We start from the raw sequence: 24674 nt of genomic DNA, 5'->3' as shown, positions 1-24674 counted from the left end.
TCAATGGTCTACAATTTTTTTTTTTTGATAAAATGTTAATTATCATGACAAGTTTTGATTTGTGACAGAAATTACAGAAATAACTAGTAGCAAAATGATGTAAATAAACCACATATTCTTTCTTCATTAGTTCTAAAGATGCTAAAGTTTGTTTTGACTACTAACTAGTAATGGAAACTTCTATTAATGTCTGTAAACGTTTTTATACATGATTCAATTTATTCTTCAGTGGTCTTATACGACAAACCACCTATATTCTTTCTTCGTTGGTTTATTTGCAATATGAAAATACTAAACTTTGGTTTATAGTGATGATCATCAGATTAAAAAATATAACGAATAAAGAAACAAATAAATAAAAAATTTGAAAAAAAAAACAAATAGATAAATTTTGAGATAACCATAACCGATATGATGACGAAAATCATACATAACTTGGCACACATCCCCAAATGATCCCTGAATCTCAGGCACACATGTCAATGCATATCCCCTATCCATTTCCACCTTTATAATTCATAACATCCGACGATGATTTTTATTCACATATAACAAAAATAACAAAAGCCAAAAAATGGAGCTAGAGACCTCAGTTTATCGACCAAACGTCGCCGTCTATGATTCCCCCGATGGTGTGGAGGTTCGAGGGCGGTACGACCAAGTCTTCGCTAAGATTCTGACAAGAGATGCTCTTGGGTTCGTGGCTGAGTTACAGAGAGAGTTTCGTGGGCATGTGAGGTACGCTATGGAGTGCCGGAGAGAGGCAAAACGTCGTTACAACTCCGGTGCTGTCCCTGGGTTTGACCCTTCCACTAAGTTCATTAGAGACGGTGAATGGGTTTGTGCCTCTGTCCCTCCCTCTGTTGCTGACCGGAGAGTTGAGATAACCGGTCCGGTCGAGAGGAAGATGATCATCAATGCACTTAACTCTGGAGCTAAAGTCTTCATGGTCCATTTTCTCTCTATGAGTTTATGTCTTTGTTTATTAATTTGGATACGGTTTGTTCATATCTTGTGTTTGTGTTTGAACAGGCAGATTTTGAGGACGCATTGTCTCCAAGCTGGGAGAATCTAATGAGAGGGCAAGTGAACTTGAAAGATGCTGTTGATGGATCCATTACGTTTCACGACAAGGCAAGGAACAAAGTTTACAAGCTCAACGACCAAGTTGCTAAGCTTTTTGTCAGGCCACGAGGTTGGCATCTTCCGGAGGCTCACATCCTCATCGACGGTGAACCAGCCATTGGTTGTCTCGTCGACTTCGGTCTTTACTTCTTCCACAACTACGCCAAGTTTAGACAGACTCAAGGTTCCGGTTTCGGACCCTTCTTCTATCTCCCCAAAATGGAACACTCTAGGTAACTCCCTGGACCAGACCGACCGGTTAGGTCATTACTTACTTGACAGGGAAGCAAACATTATTTCTGTTTAGGATTAATTAGTAGGTTAGTAAGTTTCTTGAAGGGAAGTTAACATTAAATTCATGTTTTTGTTTAGGATTAATTATTAGGCCAATTACTTTCTTGACAGGGAAGTAAACTTTAAATTCATGTTTTCTGTAATTAGGATTAATTACTAGGTCAATTACTTTCTTGACAGGGAAGCAAAGATTTGGAACAGTGTGTTTGAGCGAGCTGAGAAGATGGCTGGTATAGAGCGAGGAAGCATTAGAGCCACAGTCTTGATTGAGACCCTCCCGGCTGTTTTCCAGATGAATGAGATACTCTATGAACTGCGTGATCATTCGGTTGGTCTGAACTGTGGAAGATGGGATTATATCTTCAGCTATGTCAAGACCTTCCAGGCTCACCCTGACCGTCTCTTACCAGACCGTGTCCTTGTCGGCATGGGACAGCATTTCATGAGGAGTTACTCTGATCTTCTCATCCGCACTTGTCACAAACGCGGTGTCCACGCCATGGGAGGCATGGTTAGTTCCCTCTTAACTCACACTAGTTTGCTTGGAGCCAGCCGAACCGAACCGAAAAGCTTTTGAAAAAACTTCGGTTTTCGGTTAGGATTTTGGTTACTTCGGTTTTCAAAATATAAAATAATTGAATTATTCTAAATTAACCTAAATAACCAAACCAAATAGCTTAACTAACTGAAAATAATAGAATTTAACCAAAAATTATCGAATTTGACTGAAAATATCCAAATTTTAAAATAAATAAACCGAAATATAACCAAAATCCAAAATTTTGGTCATTTTGTAAAATTTAAAGACCAGAATTTACCAAAAACCGAACTAACCAAATTTGTTTTGAAGTAACCCAAACCGACTGAAATAAACCGAAACCAATGCAAAGGAGTACTATTACATATACATAAATGTTTGAATGCACCAGTTGCACAATGATGTTGAGTTGTTTGTTGATATGATGCTCAGGCGGCTCAGATTCCCATAAGAGATGATCCGAAAGCGAATGAGATGGCACTGGACCTAGTGAAGAAAGACAAGCTAAGGGAAGTAAGAGCAGGACATGATGGAACATGGGCTGCTCATCCAGGACTCATCCCAATATGCATGGATGCATTCAGCCACATGGGCAACAATCCAAACCAAATCAAATCAATGAAGCGTGATGACGCATCCGCAATAACAGAGGAAGATCTGCTTCAGATACCGCGAGGAGTGCGCACACTGGAGGGTCTAAGGCTGAACACACGTGTGGGGATCCAGTACCTAGCCGCCTGGCTAACAGGATCAGGATCTGTCCCTCTCTATAACCTGATGGAAGATGCTGCTACGGCCGAGATAAGCCGTGTTCAGAACTGGCAGTGGATTAGGTATGGAGTGGAGCTGGACGGAGACGGGCTTGGAGTTAGGGTGAGTAAGGAGTTGTTTGGGAGAGTTGTGGAAGAAGAGATGGAAAGGGTCGAGAAAGAAGTTGGGAAAGATAAGTTCAAGAAAGGAATGTATAAGGAAGCTTGCAAGATGTTTACAAAGCAGTGTACTGCAGCTGAGCTTGATGATTTTCTTACACTTGCTGTTTATGATCATATTGTAGCTCATTACCCAATCAATGCGTCAAGGCTCTGAAAGAAGAAAGAGAGGGAGTTTGAGATATGAGTGTTGTGCTTCTGTGTTCTGTGTTTGTTTCTCATTTGCTTTTTATGTTTCTAAGTTTCTATATGTTGGTATATTGTAATAAACAGAACTTCTTGTTTTATATGCAATATGAAATAAATGTTCTATAGCATCGCTCTATTATGTGTCTGGCTATAATTAAGTTCAGAGTATATATAAACGTAATTGGCTATTTGTTATTTTTTCTATATTTGGTCTTCTTATTTTTTTTTTGGAGCCGCTAAGGTTTTTGTGATATATGTGAAAAATATATGAAGGATAAATGTTAAAACTCTATGAATGATAATAATTGCATGATTGATGAATTGTTGTTCTGGCTTTTTGGTATTTAAAATTCTGGCATGAAACTTTTAATGTCATTACAGCGTGCCCAAAGTGATAACCTTGTAATACATTAAGAATGTGCTCTAAAAGGTCCTAAACAACATGATCAAACCAATGGCTATTTCTGCCATCAACCAATATCTTAGAGAAGAATGATTGTTATAGGCCTACCTTACTCTATTCATGTTAAGCATGTTGGTCACTTAAGTTTTCTTAATTTTTTTACCAACCCTCCAAAATATCAGTCAAAATACAACAACACAACTCTTCTCGCATTAATTTACAATTTTACAAAGCTAATTGTAATAAGCCTTAGATGGCAATCATGCAAAGTAACATTCAAAACAAATAAGTCCCACAAGTTCCTAGTAACAAATACAAGTTCTAACGGGTTCGATGGGCTTAGAATTTTCCACGGATTGGGCCCGGCGTAGAAAATTCGCTTAGCTCAGTGGACTGGCTGTAAATTAATGAACCAAACAGACCGGGAAAAACGAACCGATTCGGTTATTGATAACCGAATCGAGACTTGTGACCTGGTTTTTAAGCACTCCTATAAAAGCTAAAGAGAACGCCTCTCTCTCTCTCTCTCATCTCTGGAAAATTAGGGTTCTCGCTTCTTCTCTAACCGCCGCTAAGCTCCCACCATCTCTACAGGTTTCATTTCTCTCGAATTCTACTCTGTTTGGTTAGATAACGGAACCTACCTTCGCTTCTGATTAGTGATTAGAAACAAAAGATTCATAGTTTGCTCTGCCTCAATCCGTTTGTATCTGTTAGATATAGGTTTTGAATCAGTGTCCTGTAATGATTACAGCTGTTTTGTATGCATTTGAGTTCTCGTGTAATTTAGTTTGTTTGTATTGTGAATCAGAATGGATTCTCAGATTAAGCACGCCGTGGTGGTGAAGGTGATGGGACGTACGGGGTCCAGGGGTCAGGTGACTCAGGTTCGAGTCAAGTTCACTGACTCTGACCGTTTCATTATGCGCAATGTTAAGGGACCTGTGAGGGAAGGAGACATCCTCACCTTGCTCGAGTCCGAGAGAGAAGCCAGGAGACTTCGTTGATCCACCTGCAAGAACACAGAGCAATGTCTGCTTAGTTCCTTTTTTTTTTTTTTTTTTGCTTCTTGTGTCTGGATTAGTGATTATGCACTTGGATTGTGTTTGGTTGTTGCTATAAGACGATTCCTGGATTAATATTTGTTCTGGTTTTTTGAGGGTCTTCAGAGTTTATTGTTTCACAGTCATTTCATCTTCACATCAAGAATTCGTATATTAGTATATTCTTAACTCGAATAAGCAATGGTCAATTTTAAGACATAAACCTGTAGTTCAGACAAGAACGGTTTATCTGCTTGTGTTTTTCAATTGAACCAGGCCTGCTTAACCGAGTCTTAACCCTGCAAAATCTCTAGGATATTGAAAGGTATAAGCCTTTTAGATTGGTTATAATCTGGAACAGAAATGTTCTCCAAGTTCCTTCTCTAGTGTTTCAAATCTCTGCTTTAAAGTAGTTTTAAACCAAAACATATCATACTTAGTCACTCTCCTTATCTTTTTAGCTTGATCCCCTTTAAGTCTGACCATGGTTTTAGCCTTTGTGCGGACTTGTCTATAAAACCCCATATGGTTTAGAAAAAACAACTCGTCATCCAAGTGCCCCACCCTATATATTTCATTTTGCGGCTCTTGACATTAGATCAGGAACGACCTTGGACTGTGCTAAGTGAAACATTTGCCACGTGCCCCTAAATTTTTTTAAAAAAACTACATAAATAGGTCTGAAAATTCTTTTAGGTCTCCAAATTTGTAAAAAAAAAACAATTAGTTGAAATCTTTAATAAATCGATTATGGGTTCAGGCCGGCTCTGCATCAAATGCACGAGAGCAGATACAATAGCAGAAAATCTCTTGCCGGGGTTAATGGCAAGAGCCTGGAGACTAAGAAGATTCGGTTGGTAGTTCTGGGGTCATGACTCATTCTGTGTAGCTTTTTGCTACATCTTTTGGTATAAACTTACGTTGGCCACTTGTCTAATTGATGCTTCTTTTTGAAATATTTGATTTATTTTCTCTGGTGTGATGATCTAAGCAAAGCTTATATAAGTCATCCATTCTGCTTTCTACATCAATTACCAATCTAAGTAAAATCTCAATCAATATTTGATATCTATAAGAATATATATTGTTTACAATCTCCACTAAAAGAGTCGTCCGTAATATTACATAAGCTCTTTTGTTTTTTATATACTATTCTACAACTTTGTTTGATATGATTATATCTATATATGCCTTTGAAAGATTTTTTTGTTTGTGTAACTTTATTTGGCTTTAGAATTACACCATACATGTGCACATCATACAATACAATCTCCATCTCAAGAATCGTTTCTTCACGTGAACTGTTGGTTTTACTGATTTTGATAAATAAGGATTTCATTGGTGTTTCTTCTGAAGAATCAATGTGTTGTCGTTCCATAAGTAAGGAGTCCCAAATCTCCGATCGGTATTTTTCTTTAACCTAAAAGTGTTTGGTTTATCACTTTCCAATATTCTTTTGTCATACTTAATGCTTATTAATAAAATATGCCTTTATACGAACTATGATTGATGGTATTTAAACTCATACTAGTTGCCCATTAATTTTTGTTTGTTTTTAACTAGGTTCATTCTTAACGCAAAGGGACAAATGATCCCATGTTACGACCTTGAAATGGCCTTTGGGCAATAGTTTTATCGTCGATGTAATAGAATCAAGTACGATAAGAATGTTAATATAACAATTTCTTAATCTTAGCCAATCAGATTTTTAGTGATATATTGTTTTAGAAATCATGGACCAGCAAAAGAGCTCTCGAGTTGCTTTATTCAGCGAGACATTTAGCGCTTTTTTGATAATCTTGGCCACTCAAAATGTTTTAGTGATATATTTCTTGATGTCACTAAAGATTATAGGATTCTATAAACTATTGGACTCAATTATTGTCGCGATTTTGTTGATATATAAAGTCTTGGCCATAGGGGTTGACGTGAATCATGTAGTACGTTCACATGAAAATGATATATGCTGAAAAACATAAGAATGAAATCTAAAAATAAACTATATGAAATCTCTATGTACATTCAACTCGTGAAAAGGAAAGAAAAGGACAATTATCGGAAAAAGGATCAAATACGTACTTGAAAACAATTTTATTACCTATTTATGTTATATATATATATATATATATATATATATATATATATATATATATATTCACGCATTGGATATTTTAATTAAATTTAGGTGTCTAGACATTATACAAGCATATCGAAGCACCATAAGTTACGGTCTGTAACATACTAGTTAAGGTTTAAAAACTTTTACACTTAGAAATGAGGTTCAAACCCATACAATACGATTTCTTATAGATTATAGGATGCAAAACTTATCGGAAGTTCCAGAGTAGTGCAAACAAATCCGTTCGTTTCGCTGTGGTCGTTTGCTACGGAAACACATGCCCATCAAAAATGTCTTACATGCAAAACCGTCACATTAGTTTATCTATAGTATTCACGTCCTGTAATTGTAAATTAGATCATTTGGTCAATCCAATCATTAATTTTATAAAGTACATCAAATTTGTTGATAATAGAATTAATATATTAATATTACATTATTTGATTACTTTGGACTATATTAGGTCAATCCTGCTGTCCAAACTAAAAACACAGTCAACAAATACGATGATTATATTTGGAACTATTTAAAGTATATTAATTTTCATAAACAATAATCACTCTAATCAATTAAACATATAGTTTTAAAAATTACCTAAAAATAAATTACTCGTTACTTCTCCCTAATTTAATTCCTACTATGAAAGATGATATTAGTATATAATTTGAAGTAGATGTCTATTCATTCTTTTAGATTTGCCCGAATCTTACAACCACAACCCCTAACACATCTCTCTTACTCTGTCTCCAACTTGGAAAACCGTATAAATAGATATCTTAGTCGTCCTTGGTTTCCCACACCACTACAAATATCTTTATTTCCCTAAGCTCACTTTTAAACCCACAGTTGATTAGAAAGAGAAAGTAACTTTAACAAAAAAAAATGGAGAATATGGGAAGTAGAGTGATAGAGCCATTGATAGTGGGAAGAGTGGTAGGAGAGGTTCTTGATTTTTTCACTCAAACAATTGAAATGAACGTGAGTTACAACAAGAAGCAAGTCTGCAATGGCCATGAGCTCTTCCCTTCCTCTGTCTCCTCAAAGCCTAGGGTTGAGATCCATGGCGGTGATCTCAGATCTTTCTTCACCTTGGTATATATAACATATATTACAACTATTTTACAGCATTCAACAATGTTGAGATTGCAGCTTTTTAGTCCTGTTATTTAACATTTTAAGTCTCACTTCCTTCTCATCTCAGAAGTTTTCTGTTTTCTGACTCCATGGAGAAAAAGAGAGTGACAGATCAATAATCTTATAAAGTCTAGTTTTTGGAAATAATATGATGCTGGTATAACTTTTAATCATTTTATTTTATTTCTTATTGATGGTAAATTCAACTGGAATGCAAAACAGGTTATGACAGACCCTGATGTTCCAGGTCCTAGCGACCCCTTTTTAAAAGAACACCTGCATTGGTACGTTCATTTTTTTCGTTTCATTTTGGGACCATATCCCATATCCACATTTAAATTATTAATATATAATAACCAATCCTAACGAAATTGTTCTTTAATATTTTGTCGTTTCATAAACTTGAGTTGAGTTGCACAAAGTCTATTTCATCACAAAACCAGGATGTTCCTGAAATTTTTAATAGAACAATAAAGATAATAATTGCATTTAAATGTTACAACAGGATTGTGACAAACATCCCCGGTACAACAAATGCTACATTTGGTACGTGCTCGTCCTGAATTTATAATTTTTAGTACAACTTACAATAAAATATATTTTCACATGTTAAATAAAGATATTTGAAATAAGTTACAAAAAAAAAAAAATAAAGATATTTGAAATTAAAATATAGGAAAAGAGGTGGTGAGCTATGAGTTCCCAAGGCCAAATATAGGGATACACAGGTTCGTGTTTGTTCTCTTCAAGCAGAAGCAAAGACATGTTATCGATATCTCCCCAAACATTCCTTCGAGAGATAAGTTCAATACTCGCAAATTTGCGATCGACCATGATCTTGGTCTCCCTGTCGCGGCTGTCTTCTTCAACGCACAGAGAGAAACCGCAGCTCGCAGACGTTAATTATGTTGATGACCGTCATATGCAAAAATAAATAAAAAACATGAAGAAAAGGATTTAATTAAGAAAATGTAACCATGTTTATTTAGGTTCTATGTTTCCGTACTTTAAATAAAGACTGGGTGACAAGGATGAGTTGAATTTTTTTGTGTGTATCGGCTACCATACTAACTAAACCCTTGATAAGAAACATCAAGTTAATCAATCATAATGTAAAAAAGAGAGTTAATTAATCTTAATATATGGCAGGATAATTGATAAACGTGGAAACAGGCAACAAAAGTGTAAATGGACAAAAAACATTTTTTAGTTCTGGTCAAACTGACAAGACCTTGATGACCACCTAAAATATATTAAAACGCTCCTTTCACTTGGCGATCCAAATATTATCATTGATGTTTATTTTTCCCATATGCCCAGTGTTTGGTATCGTGCAAAAAATTCGTTGCGGCTAATGATACTACACGAAACTTGATTATGTTTTTTTTGAAGTATATATAGTGAATAAATCCAATGTTCTAGGTGCTACGATGCCTTTTCCAGTGTCATAAAATTAAAATTTTATTGGAAGTATATCCCGAACCAACGTGCATGGTATTGAGTTTGAAAAAAATGTCATTTTAACTGATCACATCATATGATTGGTGAAAATAACTATTACAAAGAAAATTACAAAAAGAATCTTGTATGTTATTTATTCCACCTAAAAAGGTGTGGGTGGGGGTACTGAAGTTGAGATCATTTTGTTTGATTTAAAAAAAAAATATTTCAAGGAATAGTTAAATCAAAATTTCTTTAAGATCTTGCTTCCGGTTCAATGTGCATTCAAACTCAGATTCAATCATATATATGTTTCTTTTTAAAATTTATAATTTGTTCTCAACTTTTTTATCCAAATTGGAAACAAATCGCTTTCAAAACTATTTTTCACCTTCTTAATAATAAATTTATGAGATCTCTATTTCTTAAGATATTAATTTTCATAAGTATATATAGTTTAAGAGTGGGATAAGGTTCCCTACACATGTGTCATAAAAAGTCTAATGCAATTATTGCTTCCAAAGACTTTAGAATCTAAATTCTCAAGGCTAATATGTTATTTTTAAAGAAACAAATTAAAACTGAAAATAGAAAACAGATGATGTATACAGAGACACCTACGTCGGCAAATGGATTCACTACCAAATCAAGGGCATGCAAAGACTTTAGTATTTTGCGTGAAAAAGAGACTGAACTATATGTTGTATAGATTATTAGGTACATTACAGTAAGATACAATGTGCATGTGTTGTGTTTTGCCACTTAATTATGGTTAGCTTTCATTTTTGTAGCTAAATATTTTCCACAAAAATAGTATGTTCATCTATATAAAGACGGGGCCCTCTTTCGTTGTTGTTTTAACATCAACACGTGCTCTGTTCCATCACTTGTTCTACTGAACATTTCGTACGTCTAAATAAATCTATTGTTATTTCTAAAAATGTGTCTAGTTTTAAACTTCGCTAATAAATCATAAACTAAAAATGTTAGTTCAATTTTTTTTCGTAAGGCACAAATATGTGTTCAAGCAGAATCATTCACACGCATGATCTCACTACGCCATCACAAATTTACATGAATCGTTAAACTGTTTTTTTTTTCAACAGCCGGCATTCAATATATATGTATATATATATATATCATAGGGTTATCTTGTTGAAATCTCTTAATATTAAGCATTATTTTCTCGTGTTATAGTTCACATAAAGCACATCATTCCAAATCACATATTAATTTAATTTTTTTACATTTACCAGTGCGTAAATAGATCTACATGAATAGCGTGGCTCTAATCAATTGGTCCAAGATACGATGACTAGAGATCGATCTTATGGGTGTATTCTTGACCACAAAAAAAAAGCATTCTATTTTACTCGGTTTAGTACAACACTTGCTGATAAAGAGAACCGAAATCACCTAGGAGACTCAAAAAAGGAAAAAAAAGGTTTGTTATGAATAAATTTAGGAGGTAAAAGTTAAGTGAAAGTTAGTTTCATAAACATGCTAAAACATGTGATCTCTTCGTCGATCTTCTTAGAACTCAGCCTACTATAAACCATTTTAAGTCCCTAAATATAAAATATTTTATTTTTTGTGATTGCATGAAGAATGTGAGAGGTAACGTATGCAGTATATCCCATGTGGATGCATTGCGTTTCAAACCTTTTTCTCACAATGCAACGTTACGTTACTGGAATCTACCGAAAATGCCGAGAAAGTTAAACTAGAAGATATTGGTTTTATATTTCTTTAGTAAGTACCCAGACACATATCAATCAGTATTCATGCTTCGAATAAAAATGTATATGTTGGTTGAGAAATTCTTTTAATGCATACATATACCATTTCTACTCCATTCACGGCTTTAACTCTACTGTTAGGGAAGTATCTTACTAAAAAAAGAAATCTTACTCAGAGACGAACCAATTTGAGTGATTAACTAGTCATTAGAAACTACCTCTAACTACTAAAATATAATAAATATAGACATTTTTAATTGGTCTTAGTGAATTTCAGTGGAACGCAACAGAAGATTCAGATCGGTCCATGCAGCATTTTTTTTTTGGTTCCATGCAGCTTTAGACAAATTGTTTTTTCTTCTTTTTTTTTACAAACTTCACAACTCTCTCTTCCTTTAAAACCCTTAACCGTTCACCACTTCTCCATTCACTAATCTCTTTATCTCTTACTACGAACATTCAAATATATAAAAAAGATGTTTATAAGTCTGATTAGTTTTTTGGTTCTTGCCGGCTTCTACGTAGGCGTTGGGACCGGTCAGCCTCTTGTACCGGCTCTAATCATAATGGGAGATTCTGTTGTCGATGCCGGTAATAACAATCGCCGCACTACCCTCATCAAGGCTAATTTTCCTCCCTACGGACGGGACTTTTTCGCCCACAATTCCACCGGCCGTTTCTCTAACGGAAAACTCGTTATTGACTTCACCGGTTCGAACCAACCTAACATGTTACCATTTTAAATTTATTTTTGGTTCTCGAAGGTTCTATTTGTAATCATATAATGGTTCAAGTTAATTCAACGACGCCACAACGTTACCAGTTACACAATATTGTAAAATTTCTGTGTTATTTGAGGTTTTAGTTTATTTTACGATTCAGCCATTCTATTTTTATTAATTCTTTCTTTTTACAATTCGTAATTCTGTAATATATTTAATTTGGATTCATAATGTCTTCAATTTTCTTGTATTTTTGTTTGTTGTTCACTGTTGAGCAGCTGAGAGCCTAGGGTTCACTTCTTACCCAGTGGCGTACCTTAGCCAGGATGCAAATGGGACAAACTTATTAACCGGAGCCAATTTCGCCTCTGGTGCTTCCGGTTTTGACGACGGAACTTCCTTACTATACGTAATTAGCTCTTAAGCCTAAACCAGCCATTAATTAGTTAACCGCAATGCTTTTAACATTTTATGGTTGATCATATGTTATGTTTTTTTTTTTTGCTAAATGATCATATATTATGTTGTAGAACGCAATCACTTTGAACCAACAGCTGAAAAACTACAAAGAGTACAAAATCAAGGTGACAAATATGGTAGGGAGAGATAGAGCGAACGAGATATTCTCAGGAGCCATTTATCTTCTTAGCACCGGTTCAAGCGATTTTCTTCAAAGCTATTACATCAACCCGATCCTTAACCGGATTTTCACACCTGATCGATACTCAGATCGACTCATGAATTTTTATTCCACCTTTGTCCAAGTAACCAAAAACAATCCCACAACGTACCAATTTATCATCCTTCCGGTTTTCCAATTTTCCTTAACCAATGGTTTGAGTTTTTGTGTAGAATCTGTATAATTTAGGAGCTAGAAGGATTGGAGTGACGAAGTTACCACCGTTAGGTTGTTTACCGGCGGCGATAACGATGTTTGGTGGAGCTGGGAACAATACATGCGTCCAAAGACTAAACAGAGACGCAGTTTCATTCAATACGAAACTCAACAACACGTCTATGTACCTAGCCAACAAGCTTCCCGGTCTGAAACTGGTTGTCCTTGACATCTATAATCCTCTATTGAGCATGGTCATGAACCCTGTTGCGAACGGTACGTAATTTTGACATTCATTTATGTAATTGAGTTAAATTCTGACATGCATACCAAAATATATCGGAATGTAGGTTTTTTTGAATCAAGAAGGGCTTGTTGTGGAACTGGAACAATTGAAACTTCGTTCCTATGCAATGCAAGATCGGTGGGTACATGCTCGAATGCTACCAGCTATGTGTTTTGGGATGGTTTTCATCCATCTGAAGCAGCTAATCGTGTGCTCGCAGCCAAACTTCTTGTCCAAGGAATCTCTCTCATTTCCTAAACCTAAGTTAAATGACTCCATGAAAAACATATATTCTAGACCAATTAGCTTAAACTAAGCTTGTCAGCTAATTTATTGTTATATCATTGTAATATCTGATGTAACAAAATTACAAAATATCGTGTTGGTTTTCTATTCTTTATACTATATATCAGTGATCTAAATTTCAGTTTAAGCTGTCTAAACGACAAATCGGAACCAAAAAAATGATTCTAAAAAATCCAATCTAATCTAAGCATTCAAAAATTGATCTGGCGTCTGTAAAATCAATAATCCCCTATCAAATGCTTAATTACCACATATTTATTTATTGAACATTGCTATATGCTTCCTCCCCATGAATCACCACTGGAAAAACGTTTATTTCACAAGTAAAGGGCACTTACTGTAAACTTTTTAATAGTATAGGGACCTGAAATAAAATTATCTATTAACAAAATATCTGAATAGTTTATTAGTTAGTTTGGTCTTGGAGCGAAGGTTTATCCATATGGCCACCGTTAATCATCACTGCCTCCTCAATCTCCCTCACATCCCACCGCCGCCGCCGATTAACCGCCCAAAACCTCTTCTTCCTCCGTCATCCCTCCCCTCTCTCTCACTCTCGCGTCTATCTTCCCTCTCCGCGTCTCTCTCTCTCTCACCAGCAACCATCCATAAACGCTCTCCCTCATCTTCGTTCGAAAGGGAAGAGATTGAATCCGCCGTCGATGGCTTCTTCTATCTTCTCCGATTGTCGTCTCAGCACCACGACGTAGAGGTAACAAGAGCCGTGCACGCTTCCTTCCTCAAGCTCAGAGAAGAAAAAGCGAAGCTTGGCAACGCCCTAATCTCGACGTATCTCAAGCTAGGCCTCCCTCGCGACGCTCTCCTCGTCTTCGCGTCGCTCTCTTCGCCCTCCGTGGTGTCTTACACAGCTCTCATCTCGGGCTTCGCGAGGCTAAACCTCGAGATCAAGGCTCTTAAAGTTTTCTTCAAGATGAGAAGCGAAGGTGTCGTCGAGCCCAACGAGTATACTTTCGTCGCGGTGTTGAACGCTTGCGTGAGGAGTGGGAGATTCTCGCTCGGTGTTCAGATTCACGGGTTGATTGTAAAGTCTGGGTTTTTGGATTCTGTTTTCGTTTGTAACTCTGTGATGAGTTTGTATTCGAGTGGTGACGCGCGTAAGGTGTTCGACGAAATGCCGAAGAGAGATGTTGCGTCGTGGAACACTGTGATTTCGTGTTTGGTGAAGGAAGGTTTGTTTGGTGAAGCGTTTGGTTTGTTTTGTGAGATGAATAGAGTCGAAGAAGCTGATAGCTTTACGGTCTCGACGCTTTTGAGCGCTAGTGACTTGATGAGAGGGAGAGAGCTTCACGGCCGTGTAATTAAAGTTGGGTTGAGGCAGGAGTTGAGTGTGAGTAATGCTTTAATTGGGTTTTATGCTAAATACGGGGATGTTAGAAAGGTGGAGACTTTGTATGAGATGATGAGTGTGAGAGATGGGTTTACTTTGACGGAGATGATCACTGCTTACATGGCGTTTGGAATGGTGGATTCAGCTGTTGAGATGTTTGAGAAGATACCTGAGAAGAACGCTATTAGCTACAACGCTCTAATGGCTGGGTTCTGTAGAAACGGTTACGGTTCCAAGGCGTTGAAGTTGTTCATTGAAATGCTGCAGAGAGGTGTTGAGTTGACGGATTTTAGTTTAACGAGCGCTGTGGACGCTTGTGGTTTAGTTGCAGAGAAGAAAGTAAGCGAACAGGTTCACGGGTTCTGCGTAAAGTTTGGATGTGCTTCAAACCCTTGTATCCAGACAGCGTTGCTCGATATGTGCACAAGGTGTGAACGGATGACAGATGCTGAGGAGATGTTTGAGCAATGGCCTTGTAATCTGAATAGCTCGAAAGCTACAACGTCGATGCTCGGTGGTTACTTCCGGAACGGCTTGCCTGAAAAGGCTTTATCGCTGTTCCATCGAACTCTTAAAGAAGAGAAGCTTGTTTTAGATGAAGTTTCGTTGACTTTGGCTCTTGCCGTGTGTGGGACGTTAGGGTTTGTGGAAATGGGTGATCAGATCCACGGCTATGCTCTTAAAAGTGGGTACTTTAGTGATGTAGGATTAGGGAACTCTTTGATTAGCATGTACTCTAAATGCTACCACTTCAATGACGCCATAAAGGTTTTCAACACTATGCGAGAACACGATGTTGTATCTTGGAACAGCTTGATCTCTTGCTACATTCTTCAAAGGAATGGTGACGAGGCGTTAACTCTATGGTTGAGGATGAATAAGGAAGGTATCAAGCCTGATGCAATCACTCTCGCTCTTGTTATCTCATCATATAAGTACACAGAGTCAGATAAGCTTAGTACCTGCCGTGATCTGTTTCTCTCCATGGAGACTATTCATGGCATTTCACCAACGACTGAACATTACACTGCATACGTCCGTGTTCTTGGTCACTGGGGCCTTCTCGAAGAAGCGGAAGAGACAGTAAACTCCATGCCGTTTCACCCCGAGGTCTCTGTTTTGAGAGCGCTGCTCGATAGCTGCAGAGTCCATTCAAACGCAAGCATGGCGAAACGCGTAGCGAAGCTTATACTATCCGCAAAACCTGACAACCCGTCTGAATACATCCTCAAATCCAACATCTACTCAGCGTCAGGGCTCTGGCACCGCACCGAGACGATAAGAGAGGAGATGCGCGAAAGAGGCTATCGAAAACATCCTTCTAGAAGCTGGATAGTCCATGGGAATGCAATACACTCCTTCCACGCGCGTGACACGTCCCACCCGGAAGAGAAAGACGTATACAGCGGGCTGGAGATACTGATAATGGAGTGTCTGAAGGCTGGATACGAACCTAACACAGAGTTTGTTCTTCAGGAGGTTGATGAGCTTACGAAGAAGAGTTTCTTGTTTCACCACAGTGCGAAACTGGCTTTGACTTATGGCATTCTCACGGCCAAGAACCAGAGAGAGCCGGTTCGGGTTGTGAAGAACGTGATGGTTTGTGGTGATTGTCACGAGTTCTACAAGTACGTGTCTGTTGTGGTGAAGAGAGAGATAGTTTTGAGAGACTCCTCAGGGTTTCATCGGTTTGTTAATGGAAAGTGTTCTTGTAAAGATCTCTGGTGAATCACACAACAAGTGCTTCAAGTTGTTGTTGTCTCTATTTGGTTTTGTAATGTATCCCGTTTTATTATATAGTTGTAAGTTGTTAATATACAAGAGTTCTTTTGGGGTTGGGATTTGTTGTTGCGGGTTGAAATTGATAGAATTTAAAAGTTTGGGGTAAAATAAGGGAACAAAGGAGAAGTTTGCATGTGTTCTAGGTTTTATTTTCTATTTCATTTAGCTGTTGCCTAAAATTATGTGTGACACTGTAAGCATTAGCATGTCTTTTTTTTTTTTTTTTTTTTTTTTTACACGCATTAGCATGTCTATTAGAGTATCTTTAATTCTTTATTGTGTGTACAGTTAACTAAGGAAGTGGCAAGAAGTCAAAGAATAATAAGAAAGCAAAGAAACTAGAAGTTGCAGCCAAGCAACAGAAATGCAAATGCAAGTTTCAAATAACCATATACTGTGGAATGTGTTGGGTTTGGGACACAAGCACGTTTCATTTATGTTTTATAACCGTACGATGAGCAAAAGCTTGTCTTAGTCTAATTAACACCACTTTAAGTCCCTGCCTAGTCTAAAGCCCTGTCCGAGAGCGTCTCTCTCTGTGTCTCTATGATCAGCAACAGCTATCACGGGTAAGGCGGCCAGCTAGAGGAAGCAACGACCATTGGATTGTTGCATTGATCAATACCGTAAATCTGATTTACTCCAGTGAGTTGATTGGTGTGTAGATTTTCCATTCTTGGTTGAGCTATCACCACCGAAGGAAGCTCCGTCGTGTCTTCCCCGCCGGATATCTGCTTCTTGATCAGTCCTTGGTCTCTTAGTACAGCTCTCAGCTTCTTGACCTGCGTCACAATTCAATATGTGGGAGGGGTTCTCTATGATAAAATTCAAAAACCTAAGGTATCACATACCTCCTCATGTAGCATCTGCTTCTCTCTAGAAACGAGGTCGTACTCTTGCCTAAGAGAATCGTACAGTTGCTCGAGCTGCTTCGCCTTCCATCGTGCACGGCGGTTTTGGAACCAAACCGCTATCTGACGTGGCTGCAAACCAAGATCTCTAGACAGCTTCAGCTTCCCGTCTGAGTCTAGTTTGATCTCCCCTTGAAAACTCTGTTCAAGTGAAGCTAACTGTCCACTCGTTAGTCTCTTCTTCTTTGTCATCTCGTTCTTGTTGCTCGGATATCGGTACGCATTGATGATCTTTTCTGATTCCGGTACAGATATAACCGGTCCGGTCTGCGTGACGGCATGCGTGTATGAATTTCCTGCTGTAATACAACAAAAGTTTTTTTACATCCAAAAAAAGTTGAAAATATTTGAGAGCTTAGAAAAATGCACAACAAAAGTAACAAATAACCATGAGTTATGAAAAAAAAATCCTCATTCTTTTATAGAGTGAACATAAACGAATCCCTTTTTTTTGTTCAGCACATTAACGGATCTCAAACTTTCAAAACTAACGTTTTAACTTGTTACATTTTGGATCCCAAGAAGAGACAAAGTACTTTGAATCCTAATAAGAAGAAGGAACTTATATATTAAACTTTTTCGACTGAAAATAAGAACATCTGAACTTTTCATCTCAGAAGGTTTTTCGTTAACATATCCCAAGGTCTGTGGAATGATGCCTCGGAACACTTTCTCAATATAGATCGCATTCAACTCATCGAAAATAATAGAACAACTAGGTTAAGACCCGCGCGGGATGAACAGTATATATATATAATTATTTTATGTATTCAATTTTTATACATATTACGAAATAATAAATATATATTGAATAATTAAAAGTCATTAACTATTAAATATATACCTAAATTGGTGCGAACATATAAATCAATTTTATTAATTCAAAAAATATTTTTTTTTAATATTTGATAGGATATGTAATTAAATTTAAATTACTATAACATACATATACATAGTATATTTTAGTATATTTTAAATATTAATGTCTATTAAATGATGATTTCTACTCATATAGTTGTTTTGATCATTTGTATCTTTTATAGAAAAAAAATTTACTGATAACAAAGTTTTTATTGTGGAATTAATAGCCCTTAATAGTTTTAGTAATTTATCATTTAAAAAAAAAATAAGTTGTTGATGTTCGTTCAAAACTTTTATCAAAAAAATTATTCAATGTAAATTTTGAAACTTAAATATTGTATTTTATATGGTTTATAGTATAATTTAAAATGATATATATATATATATATATATATATATTAATCTTAATAATTAATTAAATTAGACTTTTTGCTTATATGATTTTGTAATCATTTGTATTTTGTCATAATAAAATATTTAAACCGAGGATCATAAAATTTGAATGTGAGACTTTTAAGAATTTTAGTAATGTATAGTCGTTTGTAAAAATTCAAAATATAACATATACAGAAAAAATCTAAATTTTTATTATATAATAATTGTGGTTGTTTAATTTATTTAATAGTTTAAAACTAAAAAAATATAATAGAAGATACACTAATTTTTATCAAATATGTATTATTCAAATCATTAATTATCATATATACTTTAGCCACATTAGGCAATTCCGTAAATTTTATTGAAGGAAATAATAAAGTACATTAATGCTGAATTTATTGTTAGTTTAATAAAAAGTTGATTATATAATTAGATAGACCAACATATTTCTCTAATGATTATAAGAATCATCTTAGTGATGACATGTGGTTACAAAAAAAAGTTGTAATGTTTCTCAAATAATATTAGGGGATTGAAAGTGGGGAAATAAGTTTTTTTCTTTTCTTGTAGTTCATAGATTTGTTGTGACAAAAACAAAGTCCATGAACGTGTCAAACGTGAAATTATATTGGCATTTACAACATACACTAACATATAGGTGAAAATATATATGATTGAAAACCTTACCCCAATACAACAACGCCATAAAAGAGATAGGACCATGTATATATACAACTAAATCAAAGAAACAAAAGCAACTATATATGCAATTAAAAATAGGGTCTATAAATATATAATAATTGTGTGCATATACCTGCATAAGGATCATAGTTGAAGCTATGAAGCGAGTTAAAGGAGCTCGACTCTGGCCATGGCTGCGGCATAAAAGCAACTCTCACGTTTTCTACGTTGCTTGTCATTGACCATTCCATTTCTTTTGTTTTCTTTTCAGTTCTTGTGAATCTTAGTATATATAAGAAGATATGAGAGATGGCTAAAAAGCATGAACTTTATATGATCTAATATAAATGGAGAAATAAAAGAAAAAACTAGGGTTTTAATGGACCACAAGAAAGAAGTAAGAGAGCCAGAGAGGCGTGACAAGAAGGTTCTCTGGTATACACTTTGTCTTTTGGATAGTTGCAACAAAGTGTGAGAGCATGCAGTGTTCAAAGCAAGATATATATAATTGAGATATGCATTTAGAGGAAGAAGATATAGAGATAGTGATGGAAAGAAAGTGAGATGTATTGTTTCTGTGAGTTTTTTCACCTAATAGGGAGCAACCCAACAGTGCCTTTTGTTTTGGAATTTAAAGATCGAAAAGGAAAATATGAAATCACATCATCAATCATCATTTCTCTAACGTTGATATAGGTTGCATATTTTGTTGTATCCAAGGGGTCAAACTTGGAATTCAAGAATATTTCTGATATCTACTTTTTCTTTACATTAAGAAAATAAGGTAAAGAAAAAGTAGATATCAGAAATATTCTTGAATTCCAAGTTTGGAACACAATGTGAAGTTGTGAACCAACAAAGGCAATTTGGAGGCCATGTGCGCTTTTAGATTAAGAGAAATTGAGTTTACTATATATACAAATTATAAAAGGTGTTATAAAAGGTGTTAAAGCTACATCCCTTAAAGTTAAATCAAAAAAATTCTAAAATAAATTTTTTAGAGTTACAGCCCAACCAATCACCCCAAAATAGTAAACCGATAAATGGTAAATCACATTCTGTCTGGGTTAATGTTATTTAACGGATCTTCTAAACTTGGAACTTTTTAACATTTACATAAATCTACTTGTGGGCAATGACATTTAAACCACCGTCGTAATTGACTGATTTTATGGACGTAAAAAATAAATGTAACTGAAAAGAAAAATGAAGGAACATTTATGAGATTTCATAAAAATTTGTAATTTCATGTGTTTGTGTTGGAGGGGGGGGGGGGGGGGGTTTTTTTTTTGACAAAGTAAAGCTTAAAATATGTGAAAGAGAAAGAGAGTGAAAATAAACTAATGGTCCCCAAAAACTCCATAAAAGACAATGTGGTTCCCCTCTCCTTTGGTTATGCCTCCATTCTTGGTCCTAAAATTTTCAGTTATTGTTTTGTCTTATATACACCATCAAAATCTACTTTATACATATATGTGTTTTGTGTAAATCAATATGCAAAATAGTTGTCACTAGTGCAAGTCCATAACCATATGTATGTGCAGTAACCTGTATAGAGTATAGGGTGAGCCAAAAGCTATCTTTGAAAGAGTCTGATTTGACCAATAAAAGCCAAAACAAAGAACAAGTTTGAAAACTAAAGTCTCATAGTCCTCATCTACTGTGTACTCGTTTTTCTTTCTTTACCCCCACATTCTTTTATTAACTTGCAGTTCTACAAAAAAACTATCTCTCTCATATTTAATTGCTACTCAACAAATGGTTGATGTGTCACAGTGTCAGAGAGAGAGAGAGAGAGCTAGAGGTGGAGAGGAAATAAATCTTTTTGTATGTTAAAAGTAGATAGGGTTTGAACAGATTGGTGATAAGGAATGAGTTGTAAAACTAACAACAGTGTATAAGAAATAGGGAAGCTTTTGAGCCTAAACTCTTGAAAGAGACGAGACATCACAATTTTTCTGGTGTTATTTTAATAGAAATTTTAATGAATTTGGTAGTTACATTCATTGTAAAGGATTCGTTGGACAACAACTTATCATACTCTCTTTTTCTTAATGAAATTTTACTATGTCAGCAAGCTTCATAAAAAGTCTTCGATATGAAGAAAAATAAGATACGTTTCTATAACCCAAATATTATAATGTTCTTTGTGTTTATACTCTCATATATGGTGTCTTTTAATGTTACTTATGGGTTATGAGAAGTAAAATCCACTTTATGAGAAGTAAATCAATATTTTCACCTATGAAAACATGCTGAAATCTTTATTCAGATAAAAAAAACTATTCGACCAGACTAACGGTTCTTAGTTTTTCATATCTAACCTATACTAAAAGGGTTATATGAGGAGTAGAGAGACTGTCCACATGGGATTGAAAAATCAGCCAATCAGAAGACTCATTTTTGACTTGTCAGCACGAATTTATAAATGTGGGCTTCGTTATTTTTTTTAATCCCAGATGTCGATGTTAAAGCCCATTCCCTTTGCTCTTCGCCTTCTTCGTTTCACTTTTCACGATCTGAAATCTAAAAGGAGAGATTCGACGTTGCCCTTTGCTCTTCCTCTTCTTCATTTCCTTTCACGTTCTGATCCACCATCAATCAATACATCCTCCACTTGGTTTCTCCATTTACTCTTATTGACCCTCCAAGACACGACAGTGCCGAAACCATTCGCAGGGCTTTGAATCTTGGTGTTAACGTTAAGATGATTACCGGTAACTAAACTTATTCATCATTTTCTATATCAAGAAATCCATGGCTATGTATATGCTTTTCCTAACTTGCGGTCTAATTACGTTTCCAGATGACCAACTTGCTATTGGTAAGGAAACCGGTCGCAGGCTTGGAATGCGAACCAGCATGTATCCATCTGCGGCTCTTCTTGGTACTGTCAAGGACTCCAACATTGCATCCATTCCTGTTGAGGAGTTGATTGAGAAGGCTGATGGGTTTGCTGGGGTCTTTCCAGGTTATAACTTGCTTCTTAAACCTCACCATATGATCATTCGAAAAGGCTTTGTTATATTGATCCAAGCTTCTTATCTTCTGATTCCAGAGCACAAATATGAAATTGTGAAAAAGCTGCAAGAGAGGAAACACATTGTTGGAATGACTGGTGATGGTGTCAACGATGCTCCTGCATTGAAGAAAGCTGACATTGGTATTGCTGTGGCCGATGCTACAGATGCTGCTCGTGGTGCTTCAGATATTGTTCTCACTGAACCTGGATTGAGTGTTATCATCAGTGCAGTGCTCACTAGCAGAGCTATCTTCCAGAGAATGAAGAACTACACCGTGCGCATACTCTTAGTTTTTTTCTTACATTATGCCCACTATTTGTGTTCGTTTGCACCAATATCTAACATCTTTTTCTATCTTCCAGAGAATGAATAACTACACCGTGCGCATTATATCTTATGGTATTGATTGTTGCTATCTTTTAGGTACCATCATGACAATCTCAAAGGATAGAGTCAAGCCATCTCCCACACCTGATAGCTGGAAGCTCAAAGAAATTTTCGCCACCGGAATTGTGCTTGGAGGTTACCAAGCCGTTATGAGTGTTGTTTTCTTCTGGTCGATTCACAAGACCGACTTTTTCTCCGTAAGCTTCATCAGCTCATTTTCTTTTCATCTTTTATGTAAAGATGCTTGAGGGATTATGTAGATAAATATTGCCTTAGGAAACTAAAATTCACCGTTGATATGCAGGACAAGTTTGGTGTGAGGTCAATCAGGGACAACAATGATGAGCTAATGGGTGATGTGTACCTTCAAGTTAGTATCATCAGTCAAGCGCCATCTTCGTCACGAGGTCAAGGAGCTGGTCGTCGTTGAACGTCCTGGGGCGCTTCTGATGATTGCTTTCGTCATTGCACAACTTCTAAGAACATCAAAAGCCCATATTTTCCTGAGTTCTAGAAAAGAAACCCACTGAGATTCATCTAACTCTTCTTCCCATATGCAGGTTGCGACTGCACATTGCAGTGTATGCTGACTGGACGTTTGCTAAGGTAAAGGGTATCGGTTGGGGATGGGCTGGTGTGATTTGGGTTTACAGCATTGTTACATACTTCCCACAAGACCTTTTGAAGTTTGCCATTCGCTACATCTTGAGTGGAAAGGCTTGGATCAGCTTCTTCGACAACAGGGTACATAGAACTAACTCTCTCTGATAGCAAGGTAAGTCTACTTTGATATCTAAACTTGGAAGAAACTGGAGTTTGCTTGACTCTGATTAGTGAATATGCTTTGTTGTGACAGGCTTAGGGACCTTCACACACTGAAGGGACATGTTGAATAAGTCGCAAAGCTGAAGGGCTTGGACATTGACACAGCTGGGCATCACTACACTGTGTAGTTGCAGTTGCACGTACACATTTTACCAAAACGAACCCATCATGACTCTTCATTTTTTTCTCAAGTCACAATACAGGGAAGAGAACTATGTGTATTGTCATAACTCTTCCAAAAAATCCCGGGAGGATACAGATTGTCTCTTCTGGTGGAGAGATAGAGAGAATACGATTCCGGAAACATAGCCGGCTAAACTTGGAAAGCTTTCTACGTCTTCTTCTTCTTCAAGCTCTTGCCTTGCTTCAGTGAACATCAAGAAGATTGTGGAGGGAGTGGCGTCGTCAATAGCTTTAAAGAAGTGGAGAGCAAACGAGAGTCTGTTGTTGCCGACAGTGCTGTGGCAGAATCTTCAGGTGTCGTTTTATCTTAGCTTCTCCCTGTGATTGAGCCCAAGGTAAAATTGGATAGGCTAAAAGTCGATTCATATGTTTTGTATGCCAATCTTTTATCGGGTTTGGATCCAATCCCTTTTGAATGATTTTGAACTCCCGGCATGGTTTGATAATTTGGGGTTTGTGGGTTTTCTATGTGACAGCAATAAAACCTTTTCCAACATGTGAAAACTATTTTAGATGTTATTATTATTGTTGCAAATTCATGAAATTACATAAGATCATTGTCTCTCTATTTTCAGAAACTTAAATATTATAATTATAAGTGAATAAATTATATACAATTTGATTTTAATAATGTAATTATAATTATAGGACAAAAATTAGATTTAATGAAGTGTATAAATTAGATACCCTAAAATTATGGTAAATTCTAAAATTGAGGTAGTCTTAAATGAATTTGACTATATATGCATGTAGACTTTATAGAAAAATTATTAAATTAATTCTTTGAGCAGTTATGTTTGATTCATGCTGTATTTTTTTTTTTAAAAAAAATCGAATTCTTTTAAACGATATATTTATAATTATCAGATTACGTGATTAGTAAAATAAAACAAAATATTTATTAAAATTCTTTTTTTCCTATAATTAATATTGAAATTACTGTAAACAAACCAACAGGTCAATCCCTGATGATGATAAATAAATGTTTGTCAAAATCATCAAAAAGAGAAGAGCTGTGATATAAATGATGCATTAAGCATAAACTGTATTTCTTTTATTTTTCTTTACTCAAAGCTAAAAATATAATTTAAACAAAACCAAGTCCTTTTTTTTTGTATCACAGCCTCTTAATTTTTTTTAAATAATGACAGTCTATTAACCCAAAATAAGCATTTAGTAAACAAATGAATATA

The 24674-nt window shown here is 35.9% G+C and overlaps 7 protein-coding genes across 7 annotated transcripts; 6 read left to right on the top strand and 1 right to left on the bottom strand.

The window, feature by feature from the left end:
* Positions 1-533: 533 nt before the first annotated feature.
* LOC106327490 (malate synthase, glyoxysomal) lies at positions 534-3196 on the top strand. The gene is made up of 4 exons (XM_013765651.1): positions 534-949; positions 1033-1358; positions 1600-1930; positions 2390-3196. Exons 1-4 carry the CDS (start codon positions 575-577, stop codon positions 3041-3043), a joined length of 1686 nt encoding a protein of 561 aa, XP_013621105.1. The 5' UTR covers positions 534-574; the 3' UTR covers positions 3044-3196.
* On the top strand, positions 3070-13054 carry LOC106327492 (GDSL esterase/lipase At5g03820-like). Its single transcript, XM_013765653.1, has 6 exons — positions 3070-3148; positions 11479-11664; positions 11954-12084; positions 12206-12439; positions 12528-12786; positions 12861-13054. Exons 1-6 carry the CDS (start codon positions 3070-3072, stop codon positions 13052-13054), a joined length of 1083 nt encoding a protein of 360 aa, XP_013621107.1.
* LOC106327494 (40S ribosomal protein S28-2) lies at positions 4069-4659 on the top strand. Its single transcript, XM_013765655.1, has 2 exons — positions 4069-4072; positions 4290-4659. The coding sequence occupies exon 2, from the start codon at positions 4291-4293 to the stop codon at positions 4483-4485; it is 195 nt and encodes a 64-aa protein (XP_013621109.1). The 5' UTR covers positions 4069-4072; position 4290; the 3' UTR covers positions 4486-4659.
* On the top strand, positions 7468-8677 carry LOC106327493 (protein TERMINAL FLOWER 1-like). The gene is made up of 4 exons (XM_013765654.1): positions 7468-7732; positions 7997-8058; positions 8280-8320; positions 8451-8677. The coding sequence occupies exons 1-4, from the start codon at positions 7523-7525 to the stop codon at positions 8675-8677; spliced, it is 540 nt and encodes a 179-aa protein (XP_013621108.1). The 5' UTR covers positions 7468-7522.
* A 480-nt stretch (positions 13055-13534) lies between the features above and the next one.
* On the top strand, positions 13535-16291 carry LOC106327459 (pentatricopeptide repeat-containing protein At5g03800). The gene has a single exon (XM_013765616.1). The coding sequence runs from the start codon at positions 13545-13547 to the stop codon at positions 16176-16178; it is 2634 nt and encodes an 877-aa protein (XP_013621070.1). The 5' UTR covers positions 13535-13544; the 3' UTR covers positions 16179-16291.
* A 345-nt stretch (positions 16292-16636) lies between these two features.
* LOC106326325 (putative homeobox-leucine zipper protein ATHB-51) lies at positions 16637-19407 on the bottom strand. The gene is made up of 3 exons (XM_013764332.1): positions 19197-19407; positions 17084-17442; positions 16637-17014 (listed from the first exon to the last, which is right to left on the bottom strand). Exons 1-3 carry the CDS (start codon positions 19312-19314, stop codon positions 16796-16798), a joined length of 696 nt encoding a protein of 231 aa, XP_013619786.1. The 5' UTR covers positions 19315-19407; the 3' UTR covers positions 16637-16795.
* Positions 19408-21820: 2413 nt separating this feature from the next.
* LOC106323126 (ATPase 1, plasma membrane-type-like) lies at positions 21821-22459 on the top strand. Its single transcript, XM_013761292.1, has 2 exons — positions 21821-22034; positions 22122-22459. The coding sequence occupies exons 1-2, from the start codon at positions 21821-21823 to the stop codon at positions 22457-22459; spliced, it is 552 nt and encodes a 183-aa protein (XP_013616746.1).
* The last annotated feature ends 2215 nt before the right edge of the window (positions 22460-24674 follow it).

The sequence above is a fragment of the Brassica oleracea genome, chromosome C2, assembly GCF_000695525.1.
Source record: "Brassica oleracea var. oleracea cultivar TO1000 chromosome C2, BOL, whole genome shotgun sequence".
NCBI lineage: Eukaryota > Viridiplantae > Streptophyta > Magnoliopsida > Brassicales > Brassicaceae > Brassica > Brassica oleracea.
Note: the sequence above shows the minus strand (reverse complement) of the source record. Positions and strands in the feature narration are given on the sequence as shown.